The 22,496-nt window shown below is 42.7% G+C and overlaps 1 protein-coding gene and 1 pseudogene across 1 annotated transcript; one reads left to right on the top strand and one right to left on the bottom strand.

Annotated features, from left to right (window-relative positions):
* Positions 1 to 6,001: 6,001 nt before the first annotated feature.
* LOC131138512 (uncharacterized) lies at positions 6,002 to 8,920 on the bottom strand (annotated as a pseudogene).
* Positions 8,921 to 13,213: 4,293 nt separating this feature from the next.
* nags (N-acetylglutamate synthase) lies at positions 13,214 to 20,942 on the top strand. Its single transcript, XM_058049931.2, has 8 exons — positions 13,214 to 13,558; positions 14,080 to 14,345; positions 15,639 to 15,852; positions 18,717 to 18,897; positions 18,998 to 19,037; positions 20,143 to 20,274; positions 20,382 to 20,558; positions 20,638 to 20,942. The coding sequence occupies exons 1-8, from the start codon at positions 13,232 to 13,234 to the stop codon at positions 20,810 to 20,812; spliced, it is 1,512 nt and encodes a 503-aa protein (XP_057905914.2). The 5' UTR covers positions 13,214 to 13,231; the 3' UTR covers positions 20,813 to 20,942.
* The last annotated feature ends 1,554 nt before the right edge of the window (positions 20,943 to 22,496 follow it).

The following is a 22,496-nucleotide window of genomic DNA, read 5'->3' as shown; positions in this document are numbered from 1 at the left end:
GAGACCAGAATTCAATTCCACCCTCGGCCATCTCTGTGTGGAGTTTGCATGTTCTCCCTGTGGGACTCTGGCTTCCTCCCACATGGTGGTTTGGTTTGGAATGGTTGTTTGTCTATATGTGCCCTGTGATTGGCTGGCAGCCAGTCCAGGGTGTACCCCGCCTCTTGCCCGAAGACAGCTGGGATAGGCTCCAGCACCCCCGCAACCAGTGTGAGGATAAGCAGTAGAAAATGAATGAATGAATGAATATGGTAGGTCTGCATTAAAATGATAACGTCAACAACTGCACAAGTTGCACAATGCGGGACCTCTTCCTGTTTCCCAGAGTGCTTTGCTGTACTATTGTTGTAAATGGCAAATGAATTATTGTTTAAGTTCTTGTTTATGTAGGGCTTAATATCATTTTGAGCAACAGTGTTAACTGCATTTGACTACAATCTCCACAATATATCAGTTCTCATAAAAGGGAAAATCCAGATACCGATATTACATTTTTAGGCTGATATCGGGCCGATAATTAGAAAATTTGATTGAGAACATTTAGGGATGGATGGCAAGGGAAATTTTTTAAAAAAATGACATCTTCATCCATCTTCACCACCTGGTACAACATTCCCACTTGAGTTCTGGAAAAAACACCAGAGAGCCAATATGAACAGCCAATATCCGTTTAATGTTTGTTTGAAATAAATTTCATGGTCTCATTTCTTCTTTTTGCATTTTGAATCTCTACTTGAACCTGATTAGTATCCAAAATGTTAATTCCTGTTTGATCAGGAATGTAGAGTATGTGTCCCTTCAGCCTGTGTATCACTGCCAAAAACGGCGCTCAAACGGTAGCTTTTGAAGTTCTGTTTTTTCAAAAACAGTCATGAACAAAAAAACAAAAACAAATCAGGTTTTGCTACACTTCTTAAAATAAAACCCGGAGCTGTGCCAACTGTTCATCAGTTCTGTCACGTTGTTTTTCTTCAGAGGCTAACCTAGCATGATGTGGCTGTTAGCACGTTAGCTCACATAGTTATGCTAGTGTTGCTAGTCAACCTGTCCCACTCCTTAATTTTACGTATGTGTATTTGCTTATCAAGACCTCACTTTTAAACATCTGCTACCATTTGTTCGGTCAGAAGACGCCCAATCACCATCACCAAGTAGAAAGACGCTAATTTAATAGTTTTCAAGATCTTAATAATTAACCGTGATTTCAGTTGTTTATACAAGCGCTCCACTTTGACAGCACTGTAGCTGCTTTATGTATATTGTTACTTACAACACTAAATTATTTTTACCTAAAATATTTGCCTGTAACCTGTCCAACACAAATTATACAGTTTGTGGTTACTGGTTGAATGTAGTGTGAACTTTTCGTGAACGCTTCATGTGATGGCTGAACATTAATAGTTGCAATTATGTCATTATGTCATTACAGTTCAATCAAATGTTCATTATATCAAATGTGAAACCGCACTAAACTAAACTAAAAGTAAAACCATTGTAATCAGGGTATTGTGCAACGTTCCACTGTCAGTTAATGATTACAAAGGACACCCACCAATGATATTTTCAGCTACTGTGTAGGTGGACGAAACGTTAAGACAGGTGATGGACTATAATCTATTTAGTTTCATTTTTAAATAACATGACAAGAAACAAATCTTTTCAGGTCGTGGCACTTTCAAAGTTTGCATAAGTTAAGTCAAAGTAAAATAGGGCTGAGTGGTTAGTGCGCAGGCCACACAGGTAGGAGACCCGAGTTCAATTCCACCCTTGGCCATCTCTGTGTGGAGTTTGCACGTTCTCCCCGTGCATACGCGGGTTTTCCTCCCACATTCCAAAAACATGCTAGGTTAATTGGCAACTCCAAATTGTCCATAGGTATGAATGTGAGTGTGAATGGTTGTTTGTCTATATGTGCCCTGTGATTGGCTGGCGACCAGCCCCCCAGCTGGGATAGGCTCCAGCACCCCCATGACACTTGTGAGGATAAGAGGTAGAAAATGAATGAATGAAAGTCAAAGAGGGAATTATCGGGCACTTTTACCGTATTTAATTGCAAAACTGCACAAGTGTAAATGCAAATCGTATAAAATATACATTTGGAACAATGTTGGTAGAAGATAGCATCATGACTACTCTGTGTGAGGTACCACTGTCTTAGGGTGGATTCAAGAAAGTTGAAAGCTTTTTCAGCCAACTTAGTGAAAAGAGGAGATCGGCCAATGACTTTATCTGAATAATATTCTCATTTTGTAGACTTCCGGCTTGTCTTCCAAAGGCTACTGAGAAAGAGATTATTTGCTAAAGCTGAAAGGTGCTACTGTCAATCATTCACCATCCCTGGGTTCTGTAGTGGAGAAGGGCCAACTCAGAGCCAACCCCACCAAGATTAAGACTGTGGTCCATTGGCTGACAAGAACATTTTGTAGCATCAATTTCTCACTCATTCCAATTCGGTGTCGAGGTTGAAACCACTGGCTCCGGTTTTGGGGTGATGCTCTCCCAGAGGTCCAGCGTTAACCAGAAACCCCTGCACCATCTTCTCAAGTAAACTGAGCCTTGATTAACCTTCTTAAAGATATGTAGTGAAGGGTAGAAGAGGAGCGTCACAGAGACGGGTCGCAACAATCGGAAGAATAAAACACTTGTGGTGTAATGGTATGGGCTGCTACCTTTCATGCAGTCAGCACGGGTTTGACTCCAAACCAATGCCAGACTAAACCCAGCAAGTGTTTTTTCTTTCTTTTAATCAAAAACAGTCCCATTATTGTTGTTATGCTGTTATGAAATGGAAGCAGTGAAAAGCCCTGGTCAACAACTGAATTTGGAGTACCTCACAAGAGTGAGCACTGCAAATTCTGGACTATGGAGCGCCACTGAATGTAAGCCACACCCACCAAATTAAAAGAGAAAAAAATGTTGTCCATATTTAGGCTTTTAGTCTATAATGTAACATGGGATTCTTACATAGAAAGACACACTATAAACCTTGCAATCTTAGCTCCGCATCCCTTTTCACTCATCAAGCATTTTTCCATTGGAGCTCAACAGCTGCCGCAGTCCAAGCAGGGGCCGTAGTAATTCTACAGCAAATCAAAGGTACTTAAGATTTGTCCGATCAAAACATGGTCGCTGCATAAGACTTCAAAATATGATATAACCTGTATATCCAATTCACTACCTCTTCAGTACACAAAACATATTTCTACCCCTTTTCTGTGCATTATAACACGAAAAAAGAGTTAATATAAGCTAGCTTACAATGCTCTCATTGGGATACACCTATTTCTAACAATGTTGCATTGTTTGATATATGTTCTGTGATCATGCATTAACACATATAATAATAATACATTTTATTTCAAAGCGCCTTTCAGGACACCCAAAGTCGCTGTACAGAAGATAAAAACACAAATATAAAATACAAGATAAAAGAGAACAAACAATGAATAAGAACATGCAATAAACACTGATTTTAACATGTAATAGTTGTAGTATCATTTAAAACACTACAGAAACTTGTTTCCTCTGCGCATTGATGCTAAGTAACCCGTCACCTTGCTGACAGCTCTCAATTTCGCTACAAAGACTCAAGAAGAGTCTGTCACTTCTTGTGCTGGATCCACAGCCATCCCAAGGAACGCGGACATCGTTAGCATTGTCGCAGCTGCTGTTGTTGTTGTTGACAGAACATAATCTTCTGTTGACAGAAGATTATGCGTATCAATGCACCTCGAAAAGACCACAGGCAGCTCTTCTGTTTGTAAAAATGGTTTAGTCTATCACAGTAATGATGGACTGATGTTGATCTTAATGCCATGTGATCGACACACATTACGTTCAAGACATGCGTCTTATTATCGGTTGTCATGTTCACCATATTAGGTAATACGATTATAAAGGTGACGATATGGGTGTTATTTCATGTCTACAGGGATTCAATAATGGTTAAAAAAATCATATTTAGGAGTTCATTTGAAAATGTATGAACATTGCCCTTATTGGTGGAAATTCATTTTATCTCACCTAAGAGCAGGATGACTTAGCACATCGAGTATCTTTCTCACAGAGATGTCACTCTTCCTGTTGTTACACTCATTAGTGGAGTTCTTTGTGACTCATAAACCTTTCATGCATGTACTATGGCTCATTTTGTAGTCACTTGGAACTTTCCCTCCGTGCATTTTGACCTAAAATTGTTCAGCTGCCTTGCGTTGTACACATTACTTAGTTATAGTCGCATACTGTATTAACAGATATTTTATGTTTGTATTATGTTTTTATGCTTTTTACGTACTTTTACCTGGGGCTAACTCACATGTTTCCCAAAACACAATGAGACAAATTATTCATTCATTCATTCATTTTTTTACCGCTTATCCTCACGAGGATCGCAGGGGTCCCAGCTGTTTTGGGGCGAGAGGCGAGGTACACCCTGGACTGGTGGCCAGCCAATCACAGGGCACATATAGACAAACAACCATTCACACTCACATTCATACCTATGGACAATTTGGAGTCGCCAATTAACCTAGCATGTTTTTGGAATGTGGGAGCAAACCGGAGTACCCGGAGAAAACCCACGCATGCATGGGGAAAACATGCAAACTCTACACAGAGATGGCCCAGGGTGGAATTGAACCTTGGTCTCCTAGCTGTGAGGTCTGCGCGCTAACCACTCGCCCCTGAGTCCGATCAAATTAATTTAAATTAAACTTACATAGTGTTTATGTTATATTTACTTTCATTTTGCCAAACCTGATGCTGTGTCCTGTGATTGGCTGGCGACCAGTCAAGAGTGTACCCTACCTCTGGCCTGGAAACAGCTGGGATAGGCTCCAGCACCCCCTGCAAACCTGATAATAAATAATAAATGTTTTATTCATGTCTGTAATGTGTTGGTATACTCTTGTCAAAAACCATGTATGGTATAGCTTATGTGCAGTTTTGGCCTAGTGATTAGCATCTCTGTGAGGAGTTTGCATGTTCTCCCCGTGCATGCGTGGGTTTTCTCCGGGTACTCCTGCTTCCTCCCACATTCCAAAAACATGCTAGGTTAATTGGCGACTCCAAATTGTCCATAGGTATGAATGTGAGTGTGAATGGTTGTTTGTTTATATGTGCCCTGTGATTGGCTGGCCACCAGTCCAGGGTGTACCCTACCTCTGGCCAAAGTCAGCTGACAGGCTCCAGCATACCCGAGCGACCCCAATGAGGACAAGTGGCAAAGAAAACAGATGGATACACTGGTAGAACAGCACCCTCACCTGGCTGTTAATAAGCAATGCACGCCATCAGAGCAGCGATGAAGCCATGTATTGAGGGGGTCAAATTATCCCACATTAATGGATTTTTTAAATTATTATTCATTGTACAGTGGGTGAAATTATCATACAAACATGATCATTATCGGACATCTGGCCACGCAAGGGTGGTCCTACAGTCCTAAAGTAGGTTTACATTGTTTGGAGAAAATTGACACAACATATGCCTTATTAGGCTGAGCGGTATACAGATGTTTGTGTTAGCCCTAATCAATGACAATTTATCAGTGTATTTATGCTTATACTGGACGTTCTAAAACAGCATGGGATAAATCATTCATTTTGACTAAATATTACCTTCATTAAGTCTTGATTAAAAATCTGTTTTACCAGATTAAGCATCTGGTAACACTTCCTTTAATTGCTGCTTTCCAACAAAAATTCCAACATGTTTTCTTTCATCCTTTTGATGTGCCCCTCTCTTCCTGTTTTAATATATCGGAGATTAGACAAAATAGAATAAAGAAAAATAATTTTAAAAAACTTCAGAGATCTGCGATTTATATATTTAGCTTCGAGGAGCCCCTTCATAAAGTCATGGAATTAAAGTTAATGGGTTTGTACGACGCATATCTTAGTATGTCCCCACAGTTTAATGCAGATTGATTGATGAAACACCTCAAGGGTGTGGCTTGGACACATCCTCAGTGAAGGACCTAGGGTCATTGGGTGTTTCGGGTCTTTGATCTTCAGACACCCTCACCTAGGCGACCCAACCGGGGGTGATCAGGCCCCGGTTTGTGTCCAAGCAGCGTGCTACTCCATGCGTCTCCCCTCTTGATCCACAGCCACCTCAAGGCTTTTTCGGCCGCCTCGCTGATGTTTTTGGTGGCCCTTCTTTTTGCAGCCCTCTGATGCCAAGGAGCTTGAGTGCTCGATGTAACGACTGCCCTGGAAAGCCTCTGCAGCCTACTTTCTACTGGCTCACAGCAGGCCCTCCAGCCTCTCTCTCTACACAACTCCACCAGCTCCAGGTATTTGGCCTTCTTCCGCTCGTGGGCCTCCTCCATCCGGTCTTCCCAGGGGACTGTAAGTTCCAGCAGCACCGCTTGTTTTGTTGCGTCCGATGTTAAGACCAGGTCTGGCCTCAGTGACGTCCTGGCTATGTGCTCTGGAAACTTAAGTTTCCTCCCGAGGTCCACGAGCAACCTCCAGTCACGGGCTGTGGCTAGCAGTCCAGTCGGGACTTTATGTCCTGCCGGGTGTTTCTCCCCAGCCCTGACGAAGGTGATGTTCTGCCTACCCGGGGGCTGGTGCTTGCTCTGCTGGATCCCGGTGCAGATGGTGTCTGCTACTGCCTTCAGCACCTGGTCATGGCGCCACGTGTATCTCCCCTCTCCCAGGGCTTTCGGGCAGCAGCTCAGGATGTGCTCCAGGGAACCCCGTGCCGAGCACAGTGGGCATGCTGGGGTTTCTGCTAGCCCCCAGCAATGAAGGTTTGATGGACTTGGGAGCACATCGTACACTGCCTGAATCAGGAACTTGAGTCTGGCTGGTTCCGACTTCCAAAGTTCTGACCAGGTGATCTTCCGTGCCGATGCCTGGTCCCAATTAGTCCATGCTCCTTGCTGGCGCATGGCCACTGTCCTGGTTCGGCGTTCCTCTTCCACCTCTGTACGGATCTCTCCCTGCACCATCTGACGTCTCTCTCGTCGTCTCTTGTCGTAGCGTGGTCTTGTGTGGCTACCAAGACCAGCTCGTCCAACTGCCACTGACCCTACTAAGACGCCATGCCTTAGTCTTGCTTCAGCCTGGTCAACTGCCTCTTGCGCCCGCCACTTCCTCCCCGTTCTAACTGTGATGCCTGCGGAGGAGACTCTGGTGTCGGCTGAGTCCCTGTACAGCAGCACCTCTCTGGCTCTGGTGACTTTGAACTCCTCGGTCAGGCCAGTAAAGGGGAGTTGCAGCTTGTTGGTATTCCCATACAGGGCGATGCTGCTTAGACTCTTTGGCAAGCCTAGCCACCTGCGCAGGTACTGGCTGATGTTGCGTTCGAAGCCCTCCACAATGGATACTGGGACTTCATAGATCAGTAGTGGCCACAGGAGTCTCGGCAGGATACCATGCTGGTATATCCATGCCTTGAACTTCCCCGGGAGGCCCGACTTGTCCACTACTGATAGCCAGGTCTTCAACTCTGCGTTGGCTGACTGCACCGCTGCCTTGTCTTTCAGAGTGCTGTCGAAGATCTTCCCCAGGCTTTTCACAGGCTTCTCCGACAGTGATGGAATGGGGACTCCATTCAAGTTGAAGCGGTGTTTATCCTCAACTTTCCCCTTCCTCAGGACCAGGGACCTGGAATTGGCTGGTTTGAACATCATCCTCGCCCAAGTGATGCTCCTTTCCAGTCCACAGAGAAGCCACCTGCACCCTGTCACTGATGTTGCTGTGACCGTCAGATCGTCCATGAAGGCTCGGATCGGAGGTTGGCGAATGCCGGATTTGGACAGGGGGCCCCTACAATCCACCTCTGCTGCCTTGACAAGCATATTCATCGGCAGTGCAAAGAGCGTCACTGATATGGTGCAACCAGTGATGATGCCCTTCTCAAGGCGGTGCCATGCCGATGTTGCTGTCCCAGAGGTGAACCTCAGACTGAAGCTGCTGTAGTAGTCCTGTATGAGTTCAGTGATCTTCTCTGGAACGTGGTGTGTTGTCAAAGCTGTTGTTACCAGTTTGTGTGGAATGGATCCGTAGGCATTGGCAAGCTCAAGCCAAAGGACTGCCAGATTTCCTCTGCTTTCTCTTGCCTCCCGGATCAGCTGGGTGACCACCCCTGTGTGTTCCAAACAGCCTGGCATGCCTGGAATTCCTCCCTTCTGCACCGTGGTGTCTATGTAAGAATTCCTCAGGAGGTACTCAGTTAGCCGGTTGGCGAGAATCTTGAAAAACATTTTGCCCTCCACGCTGAGCAGGGAGATGGTGTGGAACTGCGTGATGTTGCTTGCATTTTCCTCCTTTGGTATCCAGACGCCCTCTGCATGTCGCCACTGCTTGGCGACCTTCCCTCTCCGCCATACCACCTTGATGAGTCTCCACAACCTCTCCAGGAGTCTTGGGCAGTGCTTGTACTCTTTATACGGCACTCCACTTGGGCCTGGGGCTGCGCTTGTCCGTGCTGCTCGGACAGTGTTCCTGACTTCTACCAAGGAGGGCTCTTTGATGTTGAACTGGAAGGAGGGTTCTGGTGGTGTGGTTATTTCTCTGCAGGGGGGCAGATCCTCCTCTCTCCTGTTGTCACTGTATGTATCACTGAGGTGTTGGTTTATCTCCTTTTCTGGGCAAGTAAGGGTCCCACTCCGTTTTTGCCCCAGCAGCTGCTTGGTAAATCCGAAGGGATTAGCTATGAAGGCAGTGCGCTTGCGCACCCTCTCTCTGCCCCTTCTCCTGTGCCACTCAGCTCGTCGGAGGGAGATGACCATAACAACCATTGGCCATAAGACCTGGCGATGTTCAGATGATTTGCTTGGTGCAGCATGTTGAGCTTGGAGGTTCTGGACACTGTGGGGTGACTCCGGTTCCTGCTCCTCCTCCGTCTCACCAGTACTGGGTGCTGGCTCTGTGCGTTGCTCGACTTGCTTCTTCCTCGTGCAGCCCATCCTGGCCTGGTGGATTCTCAGGCCTCTCAGGTTCTTACAGACCTTGCCGCAAAAACAGGTTGCTGTTGTAGTCGATAATCCGTCGCGTATGTCTGCTGCCGGGAGATCCGTCTGTTTGGGGTGCTCATCCTCCCCCCCTCTCGGGCACCCCTGGGGGTATCTTTCTTTAGGGCTTTCCGTAGCAAAGTCTGGGTGCTCCCTCACGGGGGCTGCAACTCAGGATGCTAGCCTTCACTGCCCCGGCAGCCGTCTCTCCGTGCTATCCACTGGCTCTCCATTCGTCACCATACTTTCACGGTTGTCATCCAGTCTTTCCTGGAAGTCAAATCTCTCAATGCAAATTGCAATTGACAACATTGCAAATTTAATTTTGGTCATTTTTGTCTGTCAAACGTTTGCAGCATTTCTCAAAATGGCTTTTCAACTGTATTTCTTTTACATTTATATGTCCTTCATGTGTCCTGTGTACAGTGTGACTATTGTAAATGTGCCTTATTTTGGACTGACATTCAAGGTACTTCCCTTTAATTGTGTGTACGCCAAAACATTCTATGTAGTACTTAGCCACGGACGCCGTTTTGCTTTCATTTTGTCCATTTTTTGTTTTTATTTGAAGTGTTCCCTACGCTTTGTGTGTCTGTATAGCTTCAATGCTCATGCAGCTGTGTTTTACCATATGTATGTGGCTCAGTTACTAAGTTGGTAACGTTGAAATGTGGTGCGTTATAACGCACTGACATCTATATCAGCAAATCTGGATGCTTGGTAGAGAATTCAAGTCAAACTCTTTAATCTTATGAAACCTCGCTCAACAGCCACTGTATAAGGGTTAAAATAATAATATTAAAAAAAAACAATTGTAACTTTTTCCCATAATGCATTTCCTCCTAGCAAAGCATTAAGTCGTTATTCCGGCCGGGGCGCTGCAATGCCGCCTCTGTCCAACCAGAGGGAGTTCGAGGAGGCCGGAGACTACAGGGAGGCTGACATCATTGCAGCACCCGAGCGGGAATAACCAATTAAATGCTTTGCTGGGACAAAATGCATTATGGGAAAATGTTAAAATTGTTTTTTATACACTTATATTTGTACTTGTAAAATTTGTAGGTAACTTTTGAGTGTTAAGTTTCGGTCTTTTTTGGATGGCACCATGTTATGTTGAGTAATGACCGCCTGTGACCTCCTGTGTTTTCCAAAGGTTTTTTTTCAAACTTGTTGGTAGTTTGTTCATAGCTCATGATTGGCTCTTGTCAAATAAAGAGCTGCATGGTCCTCACGGACTTGTGCTCACGAAATATGTCATTTGATGATGTGGACATGTGCGGCTTGTTATCTGATGCAGTTTATATATGTCTGCTTTTCTCTCAAAATTTAGTGAGTAAACACCAGAATTTACATTGGGATCACTTGCAAATTTCTTTGTTTTCCAAAGAAAAACATTTTCATGCATTTCAAAAACATTTTTTTTCCATTCCACAAACAATTAAAATTAATCTGATGATTTTCAAAGAACAATCTACATTTTTGCTTAGAGGCCTTCTTATCAACAAATGTCAGTCCTCTGCATCAATCTCCTGGTATGGCTGCTAATCCAAGTTCATAATTTTTTAAGGCTAATAGATTATTTGAAAACCCATCTAAAAAATCTCTTACCATGCTGTTAACTACTCCCTTCAGAGAGCAGCACAAACTGGGTCTGACAAGGACAGAAAAAGGAGTGGGAGGCCCCAATGCACAACTGTGCTAGAAGACAAATACCTGAGAGTGTGTAGTTTAAGACAAAGATACCTCACAGGTCTTCACCTGGCAGCTTTTAAATATATATGTGGATTTATACTTACTTTCCTTGGCAATTAATTACATTCATGAAGGCGTACATTTGGTACTAATTCGATTACTAAAGGCTGCATGGCGGACGAGTGGTCAGCGCGTGCTAGGAGACCGGAGTTCACTTCAATCCTTGGCCATCTTTGTGTGGAGTTTGCATGTTATCCCTGTGCATGCGTGGGCTTTCTGTGCAGGCGAGCTACACCCTGGACTGGTCGCCAGCCAATCACAGGGCACATATAGACAAACAACCATTCACACTCACATTCATACCTATGGACAATTTGGAGTCGCCAATTAACCTAGCATGTTTTTGGAATGTGGGAGGAAACCGGAGTCCCCAGAGAAAACCCACGCATGCACGGGGAGAACATGCAAACGCCACACAGAGATGGACGAGGATGGGATTGAACTCCGGTCTCCTAGCTGTGAGGTCTGCGTGCTAACCACTATGACCACCAAATGATTAATCTACAAAGTGTGAGATAAAAATATACAGTGTATATATATAAAATACTGAATGTTTTCTTGTCCATAAATGCCATGTATCATGCTTCATCATGGTTTTATGTAACCTGGCATGGGCTCAGTGAAAGTGCTTGTGTAACTAGGAAGATGTATTAAGATGTATGCTTGTGTAACTTGGACAGAACATGGGAGATTTTATTGATTTTTATTCAAAAACATTTTTTTCTTAACAATTTTTGGTTTGAGGCGATTCCTCTTCTCTACTATGCTTTAGGGTTGTGTATCTTTGTCAACAAAGGCCTCATCCAATTCTTGTGCCTGATAAAAACACATGATCTTTCATTTGCACAACGAACACAAGTAAACCCGGAAAATTTGTGTTAGTAATACTATAATATATGAATATTATATTGTAGTAATATTAACCTTACCACGAATGGGTGAAGGTCCAGTTTCATCTTTATGTGAGAATAAGCGGTAGAAAATGAATGAATGAATCAATCAATTACTAAAAATTACCTTCATTTGAAGTTATTTTTTTATTTTATTTTTTTGCACCCTGGGCCAATAAAGGCCTCACTTTGGACACCTCAGTTGTCATGTTACAGTTACTGCATTTGTACTGTGGCAGAAGGAAATACACTAAATTAAGTTATCCATACTAGCCACAGAATGGAGTGGAATGTTGTTTTTTGTGGAAAAAAAAGAAAGAAAGAAAATCACATGTACGATAATGACTTCCTGAAGATTATTACACAGTGCGTGCCTGAGAAGAGAGAGAGGGCGAGGGAGAGAGAGAGCATGTGTTTTCTTGCAGATGACAGACATTGATAGCAAGTACTACCTAAGTACTCAACAAGTATTCATCTTGGCCCGCCATACAAGTACTTTAATTACGCAATCAACACAGGAAAAGTACCATGCATGTCAAAGTTAGGATATCAGGTCAGAGTGTGGATAAATAACGCAAAATGAAGACACGCCGTCTTATATTGGAGTTTCACATGCAAACCAGCAGGTGGCGCCAAAAGACTCCTCACCAAGCGAGAGTGTCTTTTTTCGCACTCACACACACACATACACACATACACAATGTCGTTCATCTATCATATTTATTGCGATGGTCAACAGGAGCAACATCCTTACGCTCCATAGACAAAAATAATCCAAAATCAAAAACACACACACCATGAAATACACGCAAGATGAAAATGCTGCACACACAACCCCCACTGCAGTAAAGTTCGTAACATATTCACAGATTGGAACTTCCGAGATAAATAACTCCCAATGGTTGTTACATAGCAAACCATACCTCAGACAAACACCTACATCCAGTTTTTATCAAACCGAGATAAAAACTGTGCAGTCTGACTTACATTGATCTCTATGAGAAGCCGTAGTTAATGGAATAAAATGGACGTTAGCTATGCTATCCGTCCCTAAAGAATTAGCATATTCATTTCATTTTCCGATTTTACCACTTCGTTTGACAAAAAACAACTTTTGTAATGACAATTGTGTTTTTGTCTCTTTATTTGTCTGCCAGCCACACAAACTACTTAGTAGTCATAAACGGCTGATGACATTCTGATATACTGCATTATAGATAGAAGCGTGACTGAGGACTCCAACAACATGACTGCTGACTAGGCGCTGACATTATCATGTGCCTTTATTGGACAAAGCACCCCATTAGCCCCGCCCATGCCCGGCTGGACGATAGAAATGAGTGATACTGCAATTTTGGTATTAATGTGATACCACGTAAACTACAAAACGCTAAATGCAATAACTAATAAAAACACAAATTGGCTTTAAACATATGTCTAATGTTATTATTGTCTAATTATTATAAAATCAAACGGTAGCTAGAGAGACCTGACGTTAGTAAATATCAAAAATAGTGACTCCGGACACCTGATACTGTGGTATCGATAATGTTGATATGTGAATCGATCCTGCCAGATCTTGTGAATGACAGCTGAGGCACTGAAGAGTGTCACAGCAGGCAACATGGCCAACTGTGCACCCTCCAGATGCAGGGCTTTGGTTTCGGCGGGTAAGTACCTGTCAAGAACCTCACAGTTGACTATATTCCGTCCCCGGACGCGTACGTTGGGCACGGACGGGACTGGGGTGGAGGAAAAGAGGACGGCGGCTTGCGGTCTACTAGAGCCCGGTGTTTCCTGGTCCTCCTCGGGCAGGACCCAAGCCAGCATGATATACCGAGACGTGAAGGCTTTTCTCAGCGAAGTTGGCGGAGACCCCCGGGAAGCCCGATACTGGCTCACACACTTCCTTCGAGCAACTTCTACGAAGTCACCCTTTGCTGTAGTTCAGGTATGTTTAATATTAGCGGCTGATCCCATTATCACGCCCTGTCCTGGCCGTCATTTCTTTGGGAAAGTGTTGAAAACATGCTCTTTTTCATTGTTTCCTCCTGGGCCATTAATGAAAATACCAAATATGTGTGCAATACAACTTTAAAGGGAGTTCTTTCAAGGACTGTCATGCTTATTTTTAAGCAAGATAAACTACCGTACAACAAAATATAGACGGGTAAACAAGGACAATGAGGAAGTCAACTTTTTTTGTTTGTTAAAGTAATATCATTATTATTTCCATCATTACATTGGGTATATACAGTTCCATATCACCATTATTAAAATGCCCTGTTGGAGTACTATTTTTATTTATTTATATTATAGACTGTGCCAGGGGCCGCACAGTGTTCGAGTTATTAGCATGTTGCCCTCACAGTCAGGAGATCTCTGTGTTATTGAACCATATTTTGTTTTCCCTCTATCACAATACATTCACTTCATAATACAAATTCATATTCATCTTGATGTCTTCCCCAGGTAGACAGCTCCGTGTTTGACAGCAGGGAAATGGTTCAGTGCCTGGCCTTTGGACTGTCTTTCCTCCAGAGGATGGGCATGAAGCTTGTCGTGGTCATGGGCATGTCTGGGTATGTTCCAGCAATGGGAATTTCCCAGAGTACAGAGGGTCTGGTGGAACGAGGTCAGCAGCTGACTGAAGTTCTGCAACAGCAGGCAGCTACTGTCCTGCCGTTCTTCTCAGCTGAGGCCTTCATAATGCTGCATGAACCTCCACGTGGAAGTAGGTGAGGAATGAGATATATGCTATACAGTGGTGGGGAAAGTGTTCCCCCTCTCTTGTTAATTTCTTCATTTTTTTGTATGTTGGTCACACTTAAATGTTTTTGATCATCAAAAAAAAATTTAAATGCAGTTTTTAAATGAAACTTTGTGAAAAATGATTCCCCCTGTTAACACCTAACTGTGATTAATTGAGATCTGTCAGTCTGGAAATGCTTATGTCTAAAGCTTTGGGACTCCAGCGAACCACAGTGAGATTATCCACAAGTCACGAAAACATGGAACACTGATGAACGTGTGCACAGCAACAACTCATCCAGAGGTCACAAAAGACCCCACAACAACATCCAAAGAACTAAAAGCCAGACTTTCCTCAGTCAGTGTTCATGACCCCATTATAAGAAATACACTGGGCAAAAACGGCCTGCATGGCAGAGTTCCAAGACCAAAACCACCGCTGAACAAGAAGTACATTAGGGCTCATCTTAGTTTTGCCAGAAGACCCCCAAGACTTTTGGAAAATACTGTGTGGTCTGACGAGACAAAAAAAATAGTGTCCCAATTACATCTGGTGTAGAAGTCACGTCACATTTCAGAAAAAGAACATCATGCCAACAGTAAAATATGGTGGTGGTAGTGTGATGGTCAGGGGCTGCTTTGCTTCTTCAGGACCCGGAAGACTTATATAAATGGAACCATGAATTCAGTTGTCTACCAAAAAAATCCTGAAGGAGAATATCTGGCCATCTGTTGGTGACCTCAAGCTGAAACCAACTTGGGTTCTTTAGCAGGACAATGATCCAAAACACCAGCAAGTCCACCTCTGAATGGCTGAAGAAAAACCAAATGAAGACTTTGGAGTGGCCTAGTCAAAGTCCTGACCTGAATCCTATTGAGATGCTGTGGCATGACCTTAAAAAGGCGCTTCATGCTGGAAAACCCTCCAATGTGGCTGAATGACAACAATTCTACAAAGATGAGTGGGACAAAATTCCTCCACAGTGCTGGAAGAGACGCATTGCAAGTTATCACAAATACTTGATTGCAGCTGTTGCTGCTATCACTTTTCCACACATAATAAAAAGTTTCATTTAAGAACTTTATTTTGTATGCAGGTGTGTTGTCATTGACTAATATTTACATTTCTTTGATGATCAGAAACTATTAAGTGTGACAAAGATGCAAAACAAAAATAAATCAGGAAGCGGGCAAACACTATTTCACACCACTGTATATGTATATAGAATTTGGTCTTCTTTCTTACCACTTCCTAACATCTCTGAATCTCCTCTCGATAGTGCTCTACCGTCTGTTGCCGTTGATACCAGCCTTCTCCAATGGTGTCTAAAATGTGGGATGATTCCTTTGGTTTGCCCTGTTGGGAAGAATAACCAAGGTTGCTCAGTAATTCTGGACCCGATGGAAGTTACAGCAGCAGTTTCTCGTGCCCTGCAGCCACACAAAGTCATGTTCTTGACCAAATCTGGAGGTCTGCGAGACCAGGAAAACAAGGCATGGATGTTACCATTTACTAATTGTAATCAATGCACAGTAAATCCCTGCCTATTTGTGGTTCGACCCCACATTTTCACAGATTTCTTGTATCCACTTTATCTACAGTGCATCCGGAAAGTATTCACAGTGCTTCACTTTTTCTACATTTTGTCATGTTACAGCCTCATTCCAAACTGAATTAAATTAATCTCTTACCTCAAAATTCTACACAAAATACTCCATTATGACAATATGAAAAAAGATTTTTTTGACATGTTTTGAATTTATTAAAAATAGAAAACAAAAAAATCATATTTACATAAGTATTCACAGCCTTTGCTTAATACTTTGTTGATCCACCTTTGGCAGCAATTACAGCCTCAAGTCTTTTTGAATATGATCCCACAAGTTTAGCACACCTATCTTTAGGCAGTTTTGCCCATTCTTCTTTGCAATAAGTCTCAAGCTCCATCAGGTTGGATGGGAGACGTCTGTGCACAGCCATTTTCAGATCTCTCCAGAGATGTTCGATCGGATTCAAGTCTGGACTCTGGCTGGGCCACTCCAGGACATTCACGGAGTGGTTCTGAAGCCAATCTTTTGAGATCTTGGCTGTGTGCTAATGTCTACTGTCTATATGGTCAAGGTACATGACCAGTCTACTGAGGTCAAGAGCGCTCTGGAGCAGGTTTTCATCCAGGATATCTCTATATATTGCTGCATTCATTTTTCCTTCTATCCTGACTAGTCTGCAGTTCCTGCTGCTGAAAAACATCCCCACAGCATGATGCTGCCACCACCATGCTTCACTGTAGGGATGGTATTGGCCTGGTGATGAGCAGTGCCTGGTTTCCTCCAAACATGGCGCCTGGCATTCACACCAAAGAGTTCAATCTTTGTCTCATCCAGACCAGAGAATTTTGTTTCTCATGGTCTGAGAGTCATCCAGGTGCTTTTTGGCAAATTCCAGACGGGCTGCCATGTTCCTTTTACTAAGGAGTGGCTTTCGTCTGGCCACTCTACCATACAGGCCTGATTGGTGGATTGCTGCAGAGATGGTTGTCCTTCTGGAAGGCTCTCCTCTCTCCACAGAGGAACGCTGGAGCTCTGACAGAGTGACCATCGGGGCCTTGGTCACCTCCCTGACTAAGGCCCTTCTTCCCCGATCGCTCAGTTTAGAAGGCCGGCCAGCTCTAGGAAGAGTCCTGGTGGTTCCAAACGTCTTCCATTTACGAATAACGGAGGCCACTGTGCTCATTGGGACCTTCAAAGCAGCAGAAATGTTTCTGTATCCTTCCCCAGATTTGTGCCTCAAGACAATCCTGTCTCGCAGGTCTACAGACAGTTCTTTTGACTTCATGCTTGGTGTTTGTGCTCTGACATGCACAGTCAACTGTGGGACCTTATATAGACAGTTATTATATTTCCAAATCACGTCCAATCAACTGAATTTACTGCAGGTGGACTCCAATTAAGCTGTAGAAAGATCTCAAGGATGATCAGTGGAAAAAAGATGCACCTGAGCTCAATTTTGAGCTTCATGGCAAAGGCTGTGAATACTTATGTAAATGTGATTTTTTGGTTTTCTATTTTTAATAAATTCAAAACTTTTTTCACATTGTCATAATGGAGTATTTTGTGTAGAATTTTGAGGTAAGAGATTAATTTAATACAGTTTGGAATGAGGCTGTAACATGACAAAATGTAGAAAAAGTGAAGCGCTGTGAATACTTTCCGGATGCACTGTATATTAGTACCTCGAGTTTTGTTATTTATTCCTAAAAAATGGTTTCCTCAAGGAAATATATTCATTCATTCATTCATTCATTCATTCATTCATTTTCTACCGCTTTTTCCTATAGAGAAAAAAATTAGTCTTACCTGCAAAAATCAATGTGTTTGGGCACTCAGTTTCACAAAATGATACAGTACAGAGAGTAGTATGTTCCTCAGAATATTCTACGATAATCAAGACATTGGTGAAAATAGTTTTCTAAAACATTTGAACAATTGAGGTTTGAAAATTGAGGTTTGACTGTAATTATTATTATTTTTGAAATAGAAAGTGATGGCGTTACCTGCAGGGCAAGGTAACTTTTCCAGCAGGAAAATGTTATAATAAAAAGAGAACTACTGCGTATTTTTTATCCCTGAGCTTATCCCACGCTAGTCTGGCAGGATAATTTCCTCTCCTCTTCTCCCAGATCTCCGTGTAGCAGCGCACAGAATCCATGACCGCTTTAGCGTTCAATAATCTTTATCCTTAATGATGGAAACAACAGTCAAGCGGTTGGGACCGAAAGAACGGCCAATATTGGTGGGTGTGTGTCCTATCTCTCAGCTTTTCATCATATTCATTTTCACTTCCATGGTGATGACTTTCCTTTTCTTTGGCGCACTACTAGTTGGGAGACATAAGGAATGGTGTTTAAAACCAAAATATTCCCACAATGGGGCTGTGGCATTCACCTTAAAAACACTTTTGTGTTGTCATTCATGTTAGCGTATGCTGGCTAACTGTAGCTAAGGGAGTAGCTACGTAGCTAGTAGCCCCGCCTCCACAAAGAGGCTGAATGATATGAGAGCCCACTCTCTCAGTTCATTCCACTAATAGAACCAATGCGCACAGAGTGAACACTCTTGTCATCCAGCCTGTGTGTCACAATAACACGCCTATCGAGGACGTCCGTTCGATAAGTTATTCCAGATGTGTGCAGGATAGGAAGTTGCGTCCTAGGCCATATTCAACCACAAAACAGCGTGAGCTATTCATTAAAATATGTATGTAAATTCGAACCGCACGACTATACAGGTCACAGCCAATGAACTGCAGCAGCTTAAATGTAATGATGGTGCTACTTAATAGCCTGTTTGTGTTACAGGTGCTGGGTACAGTGTCGCTGCCTGGCAACCTCCCTCGTCTGTCTACAGCACCATGGCTAAGTGCTGCAGAGCGTCACAGGGTAGCCGGTATTGCCAGACTGCTCAACTATCTGCCTACGGAGTCCTCTGCAGTCATCACCTCGGCTGACACACTGCTGACGGAACTGTTCAGTCACAGAGGTGCAGACTGACTTTGCCTTTTGAATGTGTTTGAATTGTGCTTAATGTTATCCCTTTTGTACATCTGCTTTTTCGATGTCTGTCTTTACTTCTGTTTCAGGGTCTGGATCGCTCTTTAAAAACAGAAACCCCATACACCGGTAAAAACTATTTTTCTTTTAAAGAGACACAAAAAAAATCCAGAAGAAAAACACTGAAATCAATGGATGTCCGATTATTATTGGTACCGATAATTATATAGCCTTAAAATGTGATATTGCTCGATATTGGTGTCAGATTTTTTCCTGATCATTAAACACGATATTTAAAGGGGACATATTATGCTAATTTTTCGACCCTTTGTATTGAGTTGTGGTCTCCTATAGAGCTGCTACCCACAATAACCCACAAAGAAAAAGTTCTAGATCTTCCAGAATATGCACCTATTCCAGCTGTATTTCCTTTGATTTGTGCTTTCGTCCAAAACAGTCTGTTTTAATGTATTCGGCCCGCCTCTGGGCATGCCCACTCTTCTGTGATTAGTCACACGCCCAAAGTGCAAAGTTGAATATAACCCTAAGAAAAACATTTAATCTGAACAAAATCTGGGCTGTTTCTCACTTAAGAGTACAGGACGGCTTCACCGTAAATTCTTATGGGTTGGGGGTATCTGTAAAGCTGAATGGGCCAAAATCCCTCTTCAGATGTGTGCAAACCGCTAATCTCTAGTCTCAGTCCCAGATGGATGAGTGGATTTCGCTACAAAGACTTAACAAGATGCTCGTTTGCCATCAGCATTTTTTACCTGAGGACTGCAGCACATGTCTTGTGCTGGAAGACACAGCCATTTGAAGAAGAACAGACATCATAAGTGTTGTTGCTGCTGTTTTTATTGAAGGAACTAGCATAAGTGTATCAATGCACCAAAAAAAAAGCTTTGGTAGTGTTTTAAATCACCAAAAGTTGCAAGATACTGCAACTATTACACGTTATCATTAGTGTATGTGTTAATGCATGATCGTAGCATGTATATCAAACCATGTAATGCTAGAGCTCTGTGCTTGCCAGCAAGGTTTTTTCCACTAAGTATTACATCACATTGTGTTTGGAGATACTTTCACACAAATACCAACTCATTTCATGTGTTTTTTCTGGATCTTTTGTTGATATTCTGGATTATCCATGTTTTAAAATTGTCAGGGAATCAAATAATTCCTAGTCTCATCCCCACAGTCTCAATCTTTTGCATTGTGTACAACTGTGTAGGTATAATTCCTTTGATGGGATCGATGTGGAACGTCTTTTGTCTCTCATCAACGAGGCATTCGATAAAACTCTACAGAAAGATTACATTGACTCTCTAAAAGGGCGGCTGCATTCTGTCTATCTCTGTGAAGGGTACGTGAAAATACCACTTTTTTTATATAGTATGCATGTTACCATCAGTGACATGCAGCGACATTCATGGCTGGTGAGGGACTGACTCATAATTTCTTTCTGTTCAGCTATACAGCTGCAGGCATTGTCACCAAGGAAGTGGTGAACACGCCTTACCTTGATAAGTTGGTGGTGAGCAGCAGTGAGCAGGGCCAGGGCACCGGTGACGCCATGCTGGAGTGTATCAGAGAAGATCTCAGTAAACTCTTCTGGAGGTCCAGAACCACCAATAAGGTTAATCCCTGGTAAGGAATACACAAAGACAGCATTTATAGATTTATATACCTCCAGTTACATGTTCTTTTCTCTTTGTATCTCCTGTAGGTACTTCAAGCATTGTGATGGTAGCTTTGTAAATGGGGAATGGACCGTGTTTTGGTACGGTCTGACAGACATCCGAGAATCATATGAGCTTGTGGAGTATGCTAAGAATCTTCCCAACTCTTTCCATGTCTCCCCACTCGTGCCTTCCCAGAACGTGAGAGCATCCTATGACTGAGATGTGAGCTCCTTATTCTTCCATGACGTTAAACAATAATTCCTTTTAGCTACAAAAATGCTTCACATTAAACCTTTGTGTATTTTTAAAGTTCCCTTGATTTGTTCATTAAAGGGGAATCTCAATTTTTTTATTTTGCCCATCATTCACAGTCATTATGTGAAACATCAATACATATTAAAGGAAGTTAATATGTGCTAGCTAACAATGGACGTCATGGGAAGTAACTATTTTTACACTAAAGCCCTCACAAAAAAAGTGTTCCATTGAGTGTCCCGTGGATACCGAGCTCTCGATTTTACCTGAGGACTGGAGCACACATGTTGTGCTGGAAGACACAGCTATTCCAATGAGAGCGGACATTGTAAGTGTCAATGTTTCTGTGCTACTGTTGTTGACGGAAGTAGCGTAAGCACCACAGCATGTACATCCAATGATAAAACATTGTTTTTCTATGAGGGCTTTGTAGTTGAAATAGGTATGTCCCAATGACGGGCATTGTTAGCTAGCTCATACTAAGTTGTTTTCTCTTGTAAAATGCACAGACAAGGGAAATAAAATGTGTGCTCATGTTTCATGTAAGGAAAAAGTGCAGTTCTCCATTAAGCACACTGAAACAGGAACAGTCAAAAAGTGCAGTGTCTTAAGAATTTTGACAGCTATACATTCTTGTCTATTTTTAGAGAATTTTCTAAATGTTCTACAGAAGAGAACATGTGTTTTTCAGTGTTCTACAGCTTTTCGTGGGGGTTATAGAGGAAGTGCACTTTTTTGCAACTTTGCCCATCATTCACAATCCTTATGTGAAACATGAATACGTATTTCTTTCCCTTTTCTGTGCATTCTAGCGTGAGAAAATTAGTTTATATCAGCTACCTTGCAAAGAACGTCATGAGAAATACCTACAGTAAATTCTCGTTATATCGATATTGTCGGGAGTCGGAAAAAATATCGATATAACCGGACTGTCGATATATCCGATCCTGCGCCGAACTGCATTAAAAGTGGGCAATAATGCACTTGACATTGTTCTATAGTATAGAACAATGTTGAGCAGCTTAAATCAATCTTTGCTTAAGGATTTCAATACCAAAAAAGAACACGGCAAACGGCTGCTTCCAGTCAACTTTATTTTTCACACTTCCACCACCAGAGCACAGCACACACACGATTCCCGCACTTCCTGGTTCACAATACTCGTGTGTATAGAATCTATACACACGAGAGAAACCACGAACGCCAGCATGTACATATGAAAAACAGTGATTATTGCAAGCGATAAAAAGAAATCTGAATACAACACAATTAAATACATGTATTTGTACGCTTGTGTCTTCGTTGGAATAGGTGTGTATGCTATGTCAGTTGGTTCTTCTTTTGCAGGCATGTGTTTGGCCAGCTATGTGGGGCGGGTTGAGCATGACCTGTGAACCAGGAAGTGCGGGAATCGGTGTGTGTGCTGCACTCTGGTGGTGGAAGTGTGAAAAATAAAGTTGACTGGAAGCAGCCATTCGCCGTGTTCTTTTTTGGTATTGAAATCCTTAAGCAAAGATTGATTTAAGCTGCTTTTGTATCGATATAAGCAGACCAAATTGGCTGGCGGGAGATGAAAAGGGCATCGTAGTAACCGGATTATCATAATAACCGGGTATCGTACTAACAGAACTAATTATATCATAAAAGA

The sequence above is a fragment of the Doryrhamphus excisus genome, linkage group LG16 (genome assembly GCF_037039965.1).
Source record: "Doryrhamphus excisus strain RoL-2023G ecotype Guam linkage group LG16, RoL_Dexc_Guam_v1.1, whole genome shotgun sequence".
NCBI classification, from domain to species: Eukaryota; Metazoa; Chordata; class Actinopteri; order Syngnathiformes; family Syngnathidae; genus Doryrhamphus; species Doryrhamphus excisus.
Note: the sequence above shows the minus strand (reverse complement) of the source record. Positions and strands in the feature narration are given on the sequence as shown.

Excerpts from the sequence above, each read along its gene's own strand:
- nags (XM_058049931.2), top strand. The coding sequence starts at position 13,232 with ATGGCCAACTGTGCACCCTCCAGATGCAGGGCTTTGGTTTCGGCGGGT. Across the intron at positions 19,038-20,142 it reads AACAGAAACCCCATACACCG|GTATAATTCCTTTGATGGGA; the intron begins GTAAAAACTATT and ends ACAACTGTGTAG. Across the intron at positions 20,559-20,637 it reads ACCAATAAGGTTAATCCCTG|GTACTTCAAGCATTGTGATG; the intron begins GTAAGGAATACA and ends TATCTCCTGTAG.